The sequence below is a fragment of the Eucyclogobius newberryi genome, unplaced genomic scaffold (assembly GCF_026437365.1).
Source record: "Eucyclogobius newberryi isolate DKJ021-1_F unplaced genomic scaffold, fEucNew1.0.hap1 SCAF_9, whole genome shotgun sequence".
NCBI classification, from domain to species: Eukaryota; Metazoa; Chordata; class Actinopteri; order Gobiiformes; family Gobiidae; genus Eucyclogobius; species Eucyclogobius newberryi.
The window spans coordinates 10778862-10797359 of NW_027316532.1; the positions used below are offsets into that span (position 1 = coordinate 10778862).

At 44.8% G+C, this 18498-nt stretch overlaps 1 protein-coding gene across 1 annotated transcript; it reads right to left on the bottom strand.

Moving 5' to 3' along the window:
* Positions 1-6722: 6722 nt before the first annotated feature.
* On the bottom strand, positions 6723-18215 carry gamt (guanidinoacetate N-methyltransferase). Its single transcript, XM_072438856.1, has 6 exons — positions 17973-18215; positions 12945-13090; positions 11653-11716; positions 10415-10482; positions 7829-7939; positions 6723-7014 (listed from the first exon to the last, which is right to left on the bottom strand). Exons 1-6 carry the CDS (start codon positions 18148-18150, stop codon positions 6874-6876), a joined length of 708 nt encoding a protein of 235 aa, XP_072294957.1. The 5' UTR covers positions 18151-18215; the 3' UTR covers positions 6723-6873.
* Between the last annotated feature and the right edge of the window lie 283 nt (positions 18216-18498).

Below are 18498 nucleotides of genomic sequence, written 5' to 3' on the forward strand. Positions count from 1 at the left end.
TGTCTGCAAATGGTCCAGGACTGACACACATCCATCTACAACCTGGACGTCCTTTCTCTCATTCACTGGTTCAGAGGTTTCTACCTTTTCCAGCTGGGTTTTTTGTAGTTTGTCCATGCCGGGGAGGGTCCATCTGGGACAGTAATCCATTTGCTTAATTCCTGTGAACGTTGGTTAATCTGTTTCTCTATTATTGACCAATGACCGTCTCATTGTTTGATTTTCTAAAGTCATCCATGTTCAGCCCCTGAGGCAGACCGCGGTGAAGTTAGTTTCACGTTGGACGTTGGACATTCGCCTCCGCAACTAGAGCGGGAGCTTACTCTGAGTGTGCCCCGCCTGCAGTAGCTCGACGCGGGAAGCTGCGCGCTGAAGTGCTGCTTGGAGCGCCAGTTAGGGACCGTCTCTAAAGTACCGTTTGTTTAAAAATGTGTTATCTTAAAAAATATCAAACGTATTTATATTTAAAAAAAAAATAATATTGAGCATGAATCCAAGTTGCTAATCCTAGATGCCATAGTCCTTTTGGTCCTAAAAAATTAACCCTTTGTAGATTTTTAAGGAATATTTTTCGCCAAAAATCAAGGATTATTTTCAATAGCTCCTAAGTTAGCAAACCTAGATAGTAAACGCTAAGTGATTATAGTAGTTTGAGTCTCCAGGTATCACGCACACCTTTTACTCTTTCAAATTAACCCTTTTTGAATTTTAAGGAATATTTTTCGCCCAAAATCAAGGATTCTTTTAGCAGTTAGCAAACACCGTAGAGTTGCTGAACTAAACGGTCACGGAAACGGCCTGTGCTACTGGACCCTGGACCACAGAATGTCAGCAGAGCTTTGAGGCCTTAAAAGCCAAGCTAACCACGGCCCCGGTACTTTGCCTACGCTGACTTCTCCCTCCCATTCATTCTGGAGGTTGGTGCAAGTCATGCTGGATTGGGGGCAGTGCTCTCCCAGGAGCAAGAAGGGAAGGTGCGACCTCTTGCGTACGCCAGTCGAGGGCTGCGCCCGACTGAGCGCAACATGTCCAACTACAGCTCCATGAAGCTAGAGTTGTTGGCCCTTAAGTGGGCCCTGACTGAGAAATTCAGGGAGTACATGCTAGGCCACAAATGCGTGGTCTATATGGACAACAATCCCCTGAGTCATCTCTCCTCAGCCAAACTTGGAGCTGTTGAGCAGCACTGGGTCGCCCAGTTGGCCTCTTTTGATTTGGAATTAAAATATCGTTCAGGTAAGTGTAACCAAAATGCTGACGCTTTGTCTCGCCAGCCTGGCACTTCCTTATAGGAAGTGGCACCGGGTACTTGGGGCACATGTCTGCCTAGGCAGTTAAAACAAGCCCTACAAGGAGTGGTTACACAGGCAACACAGTCCCTTGAGATTTTTCTACCGCAAGTTACCCCTGCTGACCTCCGCGAGCTTCAGCAGTCTGACCCCGCCATACAGGAGATCCTGACCTTTTGGCCACAAAATCGACAGCCCACTCGTGAAGAGCAACGAGCCCTCTCTTCGACTGCCCTCTTAGTGCTGGCCCGGTGGGACCGCTTGGTAGAGCTAGAGGGGCTGCTGTATCGGCAGGTGTTTCGTCCTGAGGTGTATCAACTCCTTCTGCCTAAAGCCTTGGTCCAGAATGTCCTCACCCAGGTCCATCAGGAGCATGGACACCAAGGAATAGAGAGGACTCTGGCCTTGCTGCGTTCCCGGTGCTATTGGCCAGGTATGTCACGGGAGGTAGCCCAATGGTGCCAGGCTTGCGAGAGATGTCAGCATGCAAAGGACAACCAATCGGTTCCTCACGCCTTTATGGGCCACTTACTGGCTTCACAGCCAAACAAGATCCTTGCAATCGACTTTACCCTGGAAAACGTGCTGGTCATGACTGGCGTTTTCAGCAAATACACACTTGTAGTTCCAACACGCAACCAGCACGCTTCCACTGTGGCGCAAGTCCTGGTCACAGAGTGGTTCGCAAAGTTCGGTGTGCCGGCACGCATACACTTGGACCAGGGACGAAACTTTGAGAGCACTCTCATCCAGCAGTTGTGTAAGCTGTATGAGATTACAAAGTCTCGTACTACTCCATACCACCCAGCAGGAAATGGGCAGTGTGAGCGGTTCAATCGAACGCTTCACAATATGTTGCGTGCTCTTCCTGCATCCCGTAAGAGGGACTGAAGTGGTTGCTTACCCCAGGTGCTCTACGCATATAACACCACTCCCCATCAGTCCACGGGTGGGTCTCCATTCTTCCTGATGTTTGGGCAAGAACCACGTCTGCCTATTGATTTCTTGTTTGGTACGGTGCAAGAGTGGGTGAAAAGAGCACCAGACGCGTCCTCAGGTGGCTTTCGACGGGGCAAGAGAAAGATTCCGTCTGGCGGCCTCACGCAGAAAGGCAAATCATGACCAACGGGTCAGAGATGTGCCATTTAAGGAAGGCCAGCTGGTGCTACTTCGTGATTACAGTGCTAGGGGTCGTGGGAAGACCCAAGACCTGTGGGGCCCTCAACCTTTGTTGTCCTGCAAGCCCCAAAGGAAGATGGTGTGGTGTACACGGTGGCTCCTGTGGATCAACAAACCAAGGTAAAAAGGGTCCACCGATCCCTGTTGAAGGCCCTGCGTTGCAGTGACTCCCCTGCCACTGTCCCTGGTGTGAATCCTCCGGATGCACCTGTAGCACCAATCGTAGAAGATGAACAGTCATTTGAGGATGATTTGTTTTTACAGACGCCGGTGCGGCAGCCAACAGTTGTGCCCCAAAACTCCTCCCACGTCCCATTACACGTGCCAAGTGCTCAAGAACCATTAGTTGCTCTCCCCACCGTGGTCACTGACCAGGCTCCGCCAGCAATTGACCCTGTGGCCAATCCTGGCTTCAGCGAGGCATCTGTATGCCAGTCCACTCGCACGACCACTAGCCAACACCTAAATCCCCACCGTATTCCAAGGTCCCTAGTTAAACAACCATCCGGCCAAGGTGCTCCTGTGTCATCCTCCAGGCTGACACAAGCAGTTTTTAGGCCTAGGTGTTAAGTTGTGTTTCATCGTCGGGGCGACGATGCATTTCGGGGGGGGGGGGGAAATGTGGCAAGATGGGCTGTGGAGGCCTGTGCTGAGGGTACACTTACCTGCCGCTCCGTGGCGCTCAGCTGGCAGACTATTTAAGCGCGCCCTCCTCATCCGCCTCTCGTTTCGCCCACACGCTCTTCCGGGCCTTGGTTGTTGGCCACTCCGTCCTCCATTCCAGGTAATGACAATCCCGCGGCTTCGATTCATTCATTTCACAAATTCATGAATTAAATTCTTCCGGTAGTACCGCTGCAGTGCCACAGGCACCCATAATCCAGTCCGGGGCTCTGGCAAATCACCTCGCAGGTAATGAACGCCCAATTCTCCTCAGTCCTTCAGTTTTAACGCTCCTAAATCCCGGTTTGCCGCAGATACACCGGTCAAGTACACCCGTTTGGCTTTTAACGCATTGTCCGTGACCACGCGCCGCAGATTGCGGCGAAGGCGCTGTTGTGCAGCAACAGCTGGCCAACGTTGCGTGTGCTGGTCCACTCAGTTTGGACGCAGCCTGTGGTGTGGAGTGATCCCATTGAGCAGCTATGGAAGTATCGTGCGCTACTCCGTCAACCACGTCACGGTATGTGCCGTGAATTTATTTAGATCAGTTTCGATTGAATGTAGTAATTCCACTGGTAATATTGCAGGTCTCCTGTGGTGGTCCGCAGCGGCTTTGGCACGCCCCCCTCTGCTGTTTTGTTCCTTCTTGGGTTCTTTTTGTTTTGTTCCTGCTCTGTTCTGCTCCTCTATTGTGCCTATTTTGCCGTCCCGTTTTGTTCCTGTTTTTTTCCTGTTTTGTCCCTATTTTGTTCTTATTTCGCCTACTATTATAATAACTTGGGTTTCTAGGCAGCTGACTTAGGAGCTATTGAAAAGAATCCTTGATTTTTGATGAAAAATATTCCTTAAAAATCTACAAAGGGTTAAATTCCATCCATTTTCTACCGCTTGTTCCCTTTCGGGGTCGCGGGTGACTGGAGCCTATCCCAGTGACTTTGGGCCTTAGGCGGGGTACATCCTGGACAGTGGCCAACTTGTCGCAGGGCTGACACAGAGACTACAGACAGTTCACTCATCATTCATTCACTAGGGCCAATTTAGACTTACCAATCTTTACCTAACACAGGCATGTCTTTGGACAGTGGGAGGAAGCCAGAGAACCCACGGTAACACGGGGAGAACATGCAGACTCCACCCAGAGAGATCATGTGATGTTGGTCTGGTCCGGGAATCGAACCCATGATCTCCTTCTTGGGAGGCAAGAGCGCTAACCGCCTTTGCCACCGTGCACCCCGAGGTGTGCGTGATACCTGGAGACCACAACTACTATAATCACTTAGCATTTACTATCTAGGTCAGCTGACTTAGGAGCTATTGAAAAGAATCCTTGTTTTTTGACAGAAAATATTCTTTAAACATCTACAAAGGGTAAATTTTTTAGCCCAAAAGGACTATGGCATCTAGGATTATCAACTTGGATTCATGCTCAATGTTGGTATTTTTTTTTTTTTTTATAAATATGTTTAATATTTTTTAAGATAACAAACGGTAGTAGAAAAAGCTTCAGTTGTAGTCATCTGGACTCAGTTTGAAAAAATAGACGTTTCGACTCTGTTGAAACAAACAACTCTTTCTACTTCAGGAAGGCTCCTCCCAATGGGCGGGTCTTACCACAGAACAGTATTAATATCGGAGTTCTCGATCTAAATTCTTTTATTGACAATGACTCTTGGATGAGAGTCGAAACGTCTATTTTTTTCAAACTGAGTCCAGATGACTACAACTGAAGCTTTTTCTACTATGGAACACGCCTGGACGAATGAGGGATTACACCGACATAACAAACGGTACTTTAGAGACGGTCCCTAACTGGCGCACCAAGCGGCACTTCAGCGCGCAGCTCCCCGCCACGAGCCACTGCAGGCGGGGCACACTCAGAGGAAGCTCCCGCTCTAGTTGCGGAGGCGAATGTCCAACGTCCAACGTGAAACTAACTTCAACCGTGGTCTGAGGCAGCTGCTGTTTTCACTTTGGGCTTTACAAAATACAATGAATGTAATAGTCTTGTTTCCTCTGGCTCCCCCTGGAGGCTGCAGGGAATGACCTGACCTACACCTGACCTTTGAGCTGCCCGAGCGAGACCTTTTGTTTGAGCTTTTGCGTTATTGTTTTAACTGCTCAATATGCTTGAAGTTTCCCCTTCGGTATAAAGAACGTGATATTGATAGATTAAAAAAACATTTTGTAGTATGAAGATCTTTACAAAACATGACCTTTTCCTAATTCACAACTGTGATACGTCAGAACAAAGCAAAAAGAGTTTGGATGCAAAGTGAACCAGGCACTGAAGGCACTCTGCATTTATGAGCCCTTCCCCCTGTCAACACCTCTAGAATGACCCCTTTGTCTTTGAGAAGCTTCCAGGGAAGACGAACAAAGTTATTAAATTACTATATTTCACATTTAAACTGACTCCATATTTCACAATGGGTCTAAATCTAAAGCATGTTTGTTAAACAGATGCTTAAAGGTGCCATAACATGCTTTTTTCATGTTTCGTAGTCTATCCTAAGTGTATAATTGATAATAATAGTTAAGAAATATCACCCAGACCTTGGACCCCCTCACCAACCCCGAAATGCAAACTGCTTGGTTTGATATTCGCCCCCACCCTTGCAAAGAGCGATCTGGCCCGCCCGCCCAACCTGTGACGTAGTCTCAGAGTGCGTGTGTGCCCCGCCCACCCGTGACGTAGTCTCAGCGAGAGCGTGTGTGCCCCGCCCACCCGTGACGTAGTCTCAGAGAGCGCGTGTGTGCCCCGCCCACCCCGGAGACGGTGGGGGTGTAAACAGAGACAGAGGTGACAGCGTGGAGACAGCCGCATGCGAGAATCAACATTCTATTTATCATGGCGGTGCGTAGACCTGAGCCTTATGTTCTGGACCCAGAGTGAGACCCAGAGTTTGAAGGGCACGCAGTAGAAGTACCACACAGTAGAAGTACCACACGCAGTAGAAGTACCACACAGTAGAAGCACCACACAGTAGAAGTACCACACGCAGTAGAAGTACCACACAGTAGAAGCACCACACAGTAGAAGTACCACACTCAGTAGAAGTACCACGACGACTGGCGGGAGAAGGTGAGGGGGGGTGGTGACGCGTGCCTATGGTTATGACGCGGTCTTGCAGCCACCGCCCGTCAGTTTGTAGATCCGAGGAAAGGAGATAGTCTGTAATATAGCTAAAACTGCGGGAATCGATCAAGAAAACACTCTGGGTACATGTATGAAGCACAAATAACAATGTAAGAAGGTTAAAAGCTCTGAAAAGTGGATTTTACATGTTATGGGACCTTTAAGATCTGTGTTTGAAATGTGTTGAAATGTTTATGCCATATTTGCTATAATAAACATTTCCTCATTACCTGTTAATAATGTGTGTATTCATTGACAATGACGTAATAGTTTGTTATGTTACATCTGGTTTAAGTTCAAATTGTCCAAATTAGAAACAATAAGATTGACAGTTAAAGTGGCAGTGACCTTAAGCCACGCCTCCGCGCCCAGATAAGACACTACTCTTACTCTGAATCTGCATCAAGATCACCAGATTCTATACAAAATAAAATAAAAAAAGAACACAAAATCTCTCCAACTGGACGGATGTTTTATTGAGCAAATGTGATGAGGTCAGGGCAGAGTGGACATTGTGCTGTAAAAAAGGCCCCCCTGGGGTCTCAGGGGTGTGGCATCTCAGGGGCGTGGCATCTCAGGGGCGTGGCGCCTCAGGGGCGTGGTGTATCAGTCCTTGAGGATGGTGGGAGTGATCATCTTGTGGAAGGAGTAGTACTTGCACTCGCTCGGGGGGGCAATGTCCATGGTGCTGGTGCTGATTCTGTCCTTCTTGAAGCCGGCCTGGAGCAGATGTGGGACCTGCGTCTCCTGGAATCATTCAGAGGAGCGAGTTATTATTACTGTGTAACTTTTCTTGAGAATGGTTTGCCACCTTCAGGGAGCAGAGGTTTTTGCTTTAACTGAAAGTTTCCACACGTACCATCTCTATGCTACTTTGTGAAACATTCCTGGCAAAGTAGCTCAAAGTAAAGCAAAGTAACAAAGTACACTATGGAACCTGCTTCTTTCCATGGTTAAAGGTACAAGTCAAACCTGAGCATGTCCGGGTCAAATGCATCTCTCCTGCTAAAGTTAATGTACTGTCCACTGTCCACTGTCCACGTCCAGAATAAATAAACTAAATCTAAATAAGACCAGTGACATTGGCAATAACATGTCAGTCAGGCATGTATGTCGCAACTCACTTTTATTTTGAACTTAAACATGGACAAATTTAACAATGTCAAAAGCCGTCCCAGTCCAGCTCATCCATGTATTTCTTACTGTACTCACAGGTTAAACATGAATCATATCAATGGAGTCACCTCCTTCAAATAAGCTTTCTTCAGCCTCCAGTCTTCTAACAGACCCCGCCCTGGATCTCACGTCTCAGCCATCGGTCTGCAGTGCACCATGGACCACGCCCACCCCAGCCCCCGCGTTCACTTCACTTTTCAGGTGTGGCCATGCAAATGTAGGTGGAGATAGGGCGTGGTCTACCTATGCTTTTTTTGTTCAGTTTTTGCACCATATTTAATTTGTTCACAACCATTTTTAAATACATACATAATCAGAATATGACTTTTAAATGAGGTTCTTACAGACATGCAGCTTGTGCCGACACGAGGAGGAGCAGACTCACCTCAAACATCTTGTCGATGTTGTCGTACTTGTTCTTGAGCAGTTCTCCCCAGGACGTGAGGTTACAGTAAGTGAGCACGCCCCCGGGCTTCAGCAGCCTATGAGCATGGCCCTGGAACCACACACGCCAAGACATTTGTACCTTATAAAGCACTCTTATACATGTACATGATACAGCAGGAGGCATTCTGTTATGTGCAGGTTATGTGCGGGTCATGTGCGGGTCATGTGGAGGTCATGTGCGGGTCATGTGCGGGTCATGTGGAGGTTATGTGCGGGTCATGTGGAGGTCATGTGCGGGTCATGTGCGGGTCATGTGGAGGTTATGTGCGGGTCATGTGGAGGTCATGTGCGGGTCATGTGGAGGTTATGTGCGGGTCATGTGCGGGTCATGTGGAGGTTATGTGCGGGTCATGTGCGGGTCATGTGGAGGTCATGTGCGGGTCATGTGCGGGTCATGTGGAGGTTATGTGCGGGTCATGTGCGGGTCATGTGGAGGTTATGTGCGGGTCATGTGGCGGTTATGTGGAGGTCATGTGCGGGTCATGTGCGGGTCATGTGGAGGTCATGTGCGGGTCATGTGCGGGTCATGTGGAGGTTATGTGCGGGTCATGTGGCGGTTATGTGCGGGTCATGTGCGGGTCATGTGCAGGTTATGTGCAGGGCCCCGTTCCCAGCGTGGGGGTTTGGAGCCGAGTCCAGACTTTGAGGACTATTTTTTCTTTTAAATCGCTGAGTCTATGTTTTTGTTTATATGTTTGAAATGTAAAAACTTAAACTTTTAATTGTACATTTTGATCAATCAATGAGGAAACAAATAGGTATAATTGGATAATTTTATATATTTGGGATTTGTCTCTATAAACGTCATATTAACTTATCACTTTAATTCCTTTCATTCCTCAACAACAATCATGTCTTTGTAGTTAAATAGCATCACTTTCTGAGAAAAAGTAATGTCATTTTTGTGCATTTTTCGCTGACAAGACGTTGAATATACCAGTAATAACAGAGTGTAAACACAACACAAGTATTGTAATTATTTTTGAGTGTGTAGATTTGCTATACATTTTTAAACTTCAGATTCAGTTAAGCAGTACATTTTATACAGTCAACTAGGAGTTTAAATGAGAGATGTCGTAAGACTGAAAGACTCCCATCTATATCGAAACATGTTTGTCAGAATCAGAAAGGTTTATTTCCCTCGTTAATGAACAGAATTCACAAACAGGAACTTGTCTTGGTGATTTGGGGCAACATAAAACAATGAACAGTGGGATGAAAATAACAATAAGCTATGAGATGAAAAATAAGTTGAGTGTTCATATCTAGTGCAGAAAGTGAACAGTGAGTGATTCAATTCTAGTTAAAGTGACTGTGTTTAGGAAGTGTCGTGTTCGCCCTCATTTGTCCAGGAAAGTTCCGTTATAAATAAAGATTGTCTCATCCAAGAGTCATTTTCAATCTGCGAATCAGGAACAGGAACTCTGGGAAAGCCCTGCCCACTGTTTAGGAGAGACTTAACAGCCACAGCACAGAAGACATGCTGGTTCAGGACCACAGAGCGCCGTGCATCTGCATCTTAAAGCCTCTAAGCACTCTTTGAAGACGGTGAGGTGAAGATTCTAAGCAGGGAAAAGATGGTTTGAAAGAGTTTTTTGTTTTTGTTAAAAAAGCTAATGCTAATGCGTAAGCTAAAGCTACGTACAGACCGCCGCGGCCTAATCGCGCCCCACGCAGAATTTGAGCGCGTGTACATTTGAAAGGTTTACGCTCCGGACGCGCGCTATCGACGCCCCGGCCACTGTACACAGGCGCGCGTATGGCGCGCTTGAGCTCTCTGCGCACATGCGCAGTAGAGGTGTTGTCGCATGAGCAGTGGAGTTGTTTGTTCATTGTGTAAAATGGCGGATATCGAGAGCGTTTTTGGTTTTCAAAACCCTCACACGGAGGCGCCTGTCTCTGTATTCCACCGTGAATACATCGTACAGCTCCTTTCTCCCACAAACAGCCACAATCAGTCTTTCGTCTGCCATTGTTGACGAGCAAGGAAAAAGTGGCGCTTCTTGAGGAATTCCACGGGGAATACCGGAAATGCGAGGGGCAATACGTACGCACGTACGTCACTGGAGCGTCAGCTCTGATTGGCTGCTGCGGCGGCTGCTACGCTTCAGCTGCAGGAGACCTCAACATATCTGAACGCGTCGCGTAGCCGCTTTCGTCGCCTCGGCCGGCTCATACGCGCGCTCAAAGCGCCGAGAGCGTAAAAAAAATGCACCAATCGCGCCGCAAAAACGAAGAAAACGCGCTGCGGATAACGCACTACGTGCTCGACGCACGTTTACCATAGACTTTGAATGTAAACTGGACGCTTCGGCCGCGGCGGTGTGGACAAGGCTTAAGATTTAACCTTCCTGTTGTTTATAACAGGAGGTAGACGCCCAGAGCATTTGGATGCTAATCAGGTCCTCATGAAATGACAGCTAGTAAACAAAGAGGTTTAGTTTCTGTTGATTCACATGGAGCGACCAACGTGCAGCACAAGTGAAGTATGAGTATTCAAACTGCCATCTTGAGTAAGTTTTACCTTGATGAAGTCAAACTGATGTGTGTGCCACGTGCCTTCTGTCAGAGGGTACGTGTCATACAGGATTCCTGTAAGAAATATGCATTTGAGCATTTATAACTCATAAGCAACATCTGCATTATATCCAAGTGCAGAGACAGGTTGAGAAGCCAAAACTAAACCCTGGCAGGGCTGAGATGAAGGATTTTCACTTGTACAGCAGCAGCTGCTAAACAATCCGTTATTTTTTTCAGATTTGTTTAGCAATTTGATAATTGCATAGCAAAACACGAAAGTGACTAACAATCAATATTTTCCACTGATATGACAAGATTATTTATTTCTAATGTATTTGTAAACATTCTTTAAAAAACTCTTAACAAATTAAATTTTAAACACTTTTTAAACATTTTTTCAAAATTAAACAGAAAACCTGCAAATAAAATTAGCTCATTTCCAACACCTGTCCATAGGGCCAATTTAGAGTTGCCAATGTTTACCTAACACATGAATGTCTTTGGACGGATTCAAATTGTATTGCTCTATTTGACGTTCCATTCCAGCTAAAACGTTTCCATTTTTGGTTTTGCTATTAGATGACGGTCCCCAAGAACTCGTCTCGGCTCCGTCTGCACATTCGGATTGGTGTAATTCGCTGCGCCCAAAATATGCATCTGATTTTAAAAAACGAGGTTGTAGTCACTTGTAAATATGAGTATACCAGTACCTGCCAAATTTTTTGGCAGGTACTGTTGACCAATACAGTACAATGATCTGCAAAGACTTTTGCGTTTAGGAGCTATTGACCTCCGAATCTGTGACGCTAACTTTACAGCACGTGGCTCCTCCCACTTTCAGACTCGATCTGAGACAGCAGCGGGACTCGTCATGACAACACAGCGTCCTACATGTGTCATGCCGTTGTTGATGATCGATTGACGAGTGATCAGTACTTTTAGGCGCTTTTTTCTGACAAAAAAACACTTTCTTCTGACGAATGCATCGCATTTGAGAGAAATTGCGTGGCATTTTGCGATACCGCTTATTCTGAACCCTGCCTAGTCAAGAAAGAGAAATGTTACTTCCTAAAAAGAGTGATGCGAGTCAATGATGTGGCTATTGTAAATTAAGGCTATATTTAATCTTGTCCTGGTTTAGACCTGGTTTAGCCTGGTTTAGCCTGGTTTAGCCTGGTTTAGCCTGGTTTAGCCCCGGTTTAGCCCTGGTTTGATGCAGTGTGTGTGACACAGTGGTCGTACCGTCGAAGTGGTTGTCTGCCAGAGTGGGAACGACCTCCTCCCAAAGGCCTTTAAGGGGGACGACCTGCAGGTAAAAGAAGTGTTATACTGAACCACGGACCCTCTCGTTTGTGGGAATGTGACAAAAGAAACATGTAACAGTAAAGTAACATGACATTAAACAAATAAACACAGGGAGTGTTGAATGAAAAAAGATATTGAAAAACATATTTTATCCCAGACTTAAATCTAAGTCAAAGGATTGAAACTATAAAAATGAATATGTTGCCCAGATTTCCATCTTCAACCGGCCGTTTGAAGAGCGGAATAAAACTATCTCAAGATTTGTGTGGCAAAGCAGGAAACCTCAAATTCAATTTAAAACGCTGTCAAATCTGTGCTTACAACATGGAAGGAGCTAATGAAGACGCACAAGCACAAGGTTTGGATCACAAAAGCGTGTCGTGTCAGTGGTTCCAGGACAGGCTGTGATCAACGGTTGAAACATTTGGAGGAAGTGGAAAATCCCTGGGTGAAATCTGTTCTTACGACCTGGAAATAACTAATCAAAACATATAACCTAAAGAAAGATGTTAAAATCTTAAACTGGCTTATGATCAGAGTTTTGCTCGTAGTATTACATAATTGAGATAGAATGATCCTGAAAGAATCCTTTGGCTTTGAGAAACAGGACTTTTATAGTTTTTTACAAATAACCAAGAAATTAAAGGGGGTGATGACCAGTGTGGCCCCTGAGACGTTTATCAAGGCTTAAATCTGAACTTTCAAGGGGAATAATATCGAAATGATATCAATGCATTTCTAATCTGGACAAATACTCTACACAATACATTAAAAACAAGCGGGAAGGAGTATTTTCAAGGATTTTTCTACATATAAAATTGCTGCTTTGGTAAGAGCTCGTTATGACCACGCCCTGAGACTTATGGGTAAGAGCTCGTTATGACCACGCCCTGAGACTTATGGGTAAGAGCTCGTTATGACCACGCCCTGAGACTTATGGGTAAGAGCTCGTTATGACCACGCCCTGAGACTTATGGGTAAGAGCTCGTTATGACCACGCCCTGAGACTTATGGGTAAGAGCTCGTTAAGGGTCCCAGGTTTGAAAGGGTCCCAGGTTTTGAAGGGTCCCAGGTTTTGAAGGGTCCCAGGTTTTGAAGGGTCCCAGGTTTTGAAGGGTCCCAGGTTTTAAAGGGTCAGAGGTTTTAAAGGGTCAGAGGTTTTAAAGGGTCCCAGGTTTTAAAGGGTCAGAGGTTTTAAAGGGTCTGTACGCACAGGGAGACCGCGTTACCTTGTGAGGTTGGGCTTTGGCCCAGTTCTCCAGGCGAGCAAACACGCCATCGTTGCACTCCACGATCCAGTGCTCCTCGATGGGGAACGACTCCACTTTAGTGGCAGCGATGGCCATTCCAAACCCAATCTCCAGGACCCGCCCACCTGCACAGCACCAATCACAGCATGACTACGACTATTCACCAAGGCTACAACAACCACAGCGATCATACGTGAGGAGAACAAGGTTTAGCAGATCATCCTCACAGAAACAAGTTTAAATGTAAAGAATACCATTTCCAAGCAGCTGTTTGAGGGGTCAAAGTTCACGAGAAGGAAGTGAAGCAGCCCAAGAGCTGAAAGAAGAGGCTGGAGTTCTAATGCAGGAGAACATATGGATCTGGAGACATGAAGTGTATTCTAGAGCTGAGCTGGTGTTTGACTGGCTCAGGGAGAAATGAAGCCTGCGTAAATTCAGCCTGGAAGACCTAACTCCACCTGCTACGTCAAGGCACCTGCTCCACCAACGCACCCAGTCCTCCAGTCCTCCAGTCCTCCTGTCCTCCTGTCCCTCTGTGAGAGTCAGATCCTCCTTCACCACGGAACTCCTCCAGGTTTCTACTTTTTCCCATGGAGGTTTTTGTAGTTTTCCCTGGCCGAGAAGGAGGGTCTAAGGACAGAAGGAGGGTCTAAGGACAGAAGGAGGGTCTAAGGACAGAGGGAGGGTCTAAGGACAGAAGGAGGGTCTAAGGACAGAGGGAGGGTCTAAGGACAGAGGGAGGGTCTAAGGACAGAAGGAGGGTCTAAGGACAGGACATCGCCCCTCGCACCTGCTCCCCATCTTCACTGCACTTGTCCAGCAGGGGACACATTTCAATCATGGATCTATTATAATATCTGGATAGGGTACGCCCCCTCTGCCTCTGGCTCCAAATTGAGTAGTGGCCACTCCGTAGAATGCAGCCTTTTGGTCGGACCATTTCAGGAGTTCGGCCTCTAAAATTACCAAACATGCTAAATTGTTTTTAGTCTAAAAATAAAATAGAAGGAATTTCACTCTTTAACTGTTTCTAAAATACTTTAAAAATACATTTTTAATCTTCCGGTGAATGGTGTACGCGCACCGAGCGCGCACGTGACCCTCATGAACGAGCCTCAGGAGAACATGTGACGGAAACGAAACACAAGCAGAAGAAAGTGACGAGACGAGACCACGATACACGTAAGTTGTGTTTGTATGTCATTCCTCACGTTTCACACATCGTTCCATATGAAGTGTAAAACAACGATTACACAGTTAACACAAGTTAACACAAGTTAACACGAGCTAACACGAGCTAACGTAAGCTAAAGTTTAGCTACACAAAGATACAACAACACGTCATGATGGCTCGTGCTTCTGCAAATAAATAACTAATTATTTCTCCTACTAAATGTTCTGAGACAAGAGGTTATGCACAGATCAAGGAAAACTAGAAAAAGAAGGGAAATAAAGTGATGTTTGTATTATGTGCTATAAAAAAACAACCAATAATTCAAATATAACCTGCTGAAATGGGTCATATCTTACATATATAAATGTAAACGTATGTAAAAGTGAAAGTGCTGTACTTACAGGGGCTGAGACGACATTTAAGGTTTTATTACCCATTTAATAATGAAGTGTGCTGTGTTTAAACAGCAAAGCACACGCTTGTTTTCTATAGGAATGTCATGGATTTACTTCCATGGAATATGTAGAGATTTAGCAAACATGTCAGTTATGTTCTAACTTCTAAGGTTTAAACTTATGCATAAGTAAATGACTTTTGGTTCTAGCTTTAGAAATTAATGTGAAAAGAGGAACTTTTGTGTTACAGAGCGAAATGTAAATCTGTCAATAACATATGCATAATATATCAATGTTCTAATGAGTATCTTTCTCATCTTCAGTGCTGACCAGTGAGTTTAGTCTGTCTGTGCTGTCCAGAGCTCTACAGGTCACTGCAGGTCACTACAGGTCACTACAGGTCACTATAGACACAGAGTGATCTCAAGTAAACTCCTGACGACTCCAAAGCAAAAGGTATTTTGATAATAACTTGTGCCTCGAATCAGTACTTTGAATTTATAAAATGTCTGTTTTGTTATGACCAAAAAAAATAAATGATAATTGTTCTTCAAAAGAGACACTCCTTTGTCACATGTGTCTGTAAAGCAGCTTCAGGACAAACATGTGAAGTGTATGTTCTATGACTTGTATAAATCTAAAACATATGAAGTGTATGTTATGTGACTTGTATAATCTAAAACATATGAAGTGTATGTTATGTGACTTGTATAATCTAAAGCTGTGACATGTTCTGTTTGTCTCTCAGTCATACGATGGAGCTGAACGGTGCAGTTACTGAAGTACAGAAGACTGCGTAGCCATGGAAACAAAGTCTTGTTAAATACTGAGATATTCAGTATTTAACGCAATAATGTCACATTCATGTGCATATAACTGATGTAAATAGTGTTTATTTTACCATTATTAGTAGTATTATTTTGTCTTACGCTGTTTTTATTTTATCTTTATCTTTATTTTCCCCCTCCATTCCTTATTAAGGTATGAGAGGTTCTGTCTATAGGAGTTTTTGTTTATAAGAGTTCTTCTATTAAGATCGATCTATTAAGAGTGTTTTTTAAACTTCCTATAAGTTTTCTGTACTTTTCCTCTGCGTTGCAACAACAAAATTTCCTCATGTGTGGACAATAAAGGAATATTTTATCTTATTCAGTATGTTCTTTTTGACTTATACAGGTTGTTTTATCAATGTTAATATTTTTGTGTTGCACTGAATCACCAAAGCAAGTTCCACTGTTTGTGAATTCTGTTCTTTGACAATTGCAATAAACCTTTTCTGATTCTATTAATGATGATGATAATAATGAACAGTACACAGACTCAAACTCCTTAATAAGGGACTCCCACATTGTAGCTTTAAAACTCAACTAAAACTGGCTAAAATCAATTTATCATTTGTAGTTATAATCAGATTTGCATTTATTGAACAAGTTCATTCATGTTCATTATTCTTATTAAATACATTAATAAACAAATGTGTTTTGTATTTATTAAAGATTGACATGACACAAAAACGACACAAAAGGAAACTGAATATAATTAAATACTGCTTAACTCAATTATGTAACAGAATCGATGATTATATTTTATATTTCTTCTCATCTGATTAAAAAAAATGCATATTGGCCAAATTATGTTATGTAAATTAATAACTGAAAAGTTAATAACAAAATTAATACCCAAACCAAAAACTACAGAAAATGATGAGGACGTTATTACACCTCTAAATTGTCATTAAACCGGACTTTTTATCTTAACACTTCTTTATAATTCTCTTAAATATCAGAGCTTTGCAACATGATACATGTATATTTATAGATGGATATAACAATTCATCATTATACGTTACGTAAATAGACTATTTCAAGCCAAATTATTCCAAAAGTCCGTGTTGACTCTTCTCAGTCTGTCGCGCTGCTGTGACGTGCGCGCTCCCGACGCCAAAGCCTCACGGCGATGACGTCACAAAAGTGGGCGTAAATGAGACAGTATTCAGGAAGTAATGCGGAACTAAAAAACTTTTTTGGAACCATGCGCCAATGAGCAACTCCATAGGTATCGATGGCGGCCATCTTAGCTTCCGGGGGCTTGGTTTCAATGCACTTGTCACAGGGTGCTGTTCTCTCACATAGGGTGCTGTTCTCTCACATAGGGTGCTGTTCTCTCGCTGTTCTCACACATTGGGTGCTGTTCTCACACATTGGGTGCTGTTCGTTCTCACATATAGGGTGCTGTTCTCACACATAGGGTGCTGTTCTCTCACATAGGGTGCTGTTCTCTCGCTGTTCTCACACATTGGGTGCTGTTCGTTCTCACATAGGGTGCTGTTCTCACACATTGGGTGCTGTTCTCACACATTGGGTGCTGTTCTCACACATAGGGTGCTGTTCTCACACATGTCTCTTGCTGGTGTCTGTTTTCAAAGACACAGATGGACTGTTTCTCGGCAGGATTCTGAGAGTCGTGAGAGGAGCCGACAGCTGCAGACACACACACACACACACACACACACACACACACACACACACACACACACACACACACACACACACACACACACACACACACACACACACACACACACACACACACACACACACACACACACACACACACACACACACACACACACACACACACACACACACACACACACACACACACACACACACACACACACACACACACACACACACACACACACACACACACACACACACACACACACACACACACACACACACACACGATTTGTGTTGAAATGTTGAAATATAAATATAATGCACAGATCGAATCGATAGGAAGTCAATATTTACCATGAAACATGTGTTTCCTCTGAGGCTCTTAAAGAACAGTTGTAACAGGTTAAGGCTTAAAGCTGTAAATCAGCTTATTAACATATAACAACATTAGTTTTATAACTTTACAGGGACATTAATATGACAGCTATCCCACAAAAACATGCATCTGAAGTATGTTTTGTTAAGATCAAAGTATTTGTATTTCAATAGAACATTTCAGCATGAAGACTGCTGCATGTCTAAAGTTATGTCTTTATAAAGTTATGTCTTTATAAAGTTATGTCTTTATAACATTATCAAAGAGATGATTCCTGCAGAAAACTGAGACTCAAAGGTTTGTGTCGATTATGAAGCTTCATTTAGAATTATGGTATTTATACTTTATATAAACTAAAATACACACAGTGAAGTTTAGGGAGATTAGAAGGTGCATGACATTATGGACCTGTGACCCTGTGACAGGGTCTGAACCTGTCCCGGGACAGTGATGACAAATGACACATACTTTATATTGACCGTGACACGCGCCTATGATCGCGTCAAATATGTTGCATTATAATGTATGTAATCTTCACGCGCGTGACACGCTGCTCCCCGCGCGTGTCTGAGCCGCGTGTCCTGACGTGACGTGACGCACCTTTGGACGCGGCCACGGTGGCCAGTGAGTGCATATACGGCGTCTCCCAGCGCTCCATGACGGGCTTGCCCAGGATCTCCAGGTGCGTGTCCGCCGCGTTGTAGCCCGCGCTCGCGTCGTGCCATGACGCCTTGCAGTCCTCGCCTTTGGAGAAGATGGGCTGTGCGGCGGTGGTCATGCTGCTGCGGAGGTGTGGTGCGGACGGGAGCGAGAGAGAAAGAGAGACACGCGGCAGAAGAGAGCAACTTTATCCAGGCGAAAGTGCTGACGGGACATGAAAGACTAACGGGTCAAAGCACGCACACGCGCGCGGAGCAGCCGCGCACATGCGCACAAGGGGGAAGGGCTGTGGCCAAAGATCATCTCGAGATAAGATGAAGACTCACTCGGGAATGTCACGTGGGAGGAGGAGATGCTTTTGCCTTTATCTCTATTCCTATTGGCTAATTCTCAACCCACGTGCCAGCGCCACGTGTCTATGGCCCGCGTGAAACACAAACACAAAGTAGTGACGTCATGAGAACTT

Excerpts from the sequence above, each read along its gene's own strand:
- gamt (XM_072438856.1), bottom strand. The coding sequence starts at position 18,150 with ATGACCACCGCCGCACAGCCCATCTTCTCCAAAGGCGAGGACTGCAAG. Across the intron at positions 7,940-10,414 it reads ATCAGTTTGACTTCATCAAG|GGCCATGCTCATAGGCTGCT; the intron begins GTAAAACTTACT and ends GTGTGGTTCCAG. Across the intron at positions 7,015-7,828 it reads ACATCGACAAGATGTTTGAG|GAGACGCAGGTCCCACATCT; the intron begins GTGAGTCTGCTC and ends GAATGATTCCAG.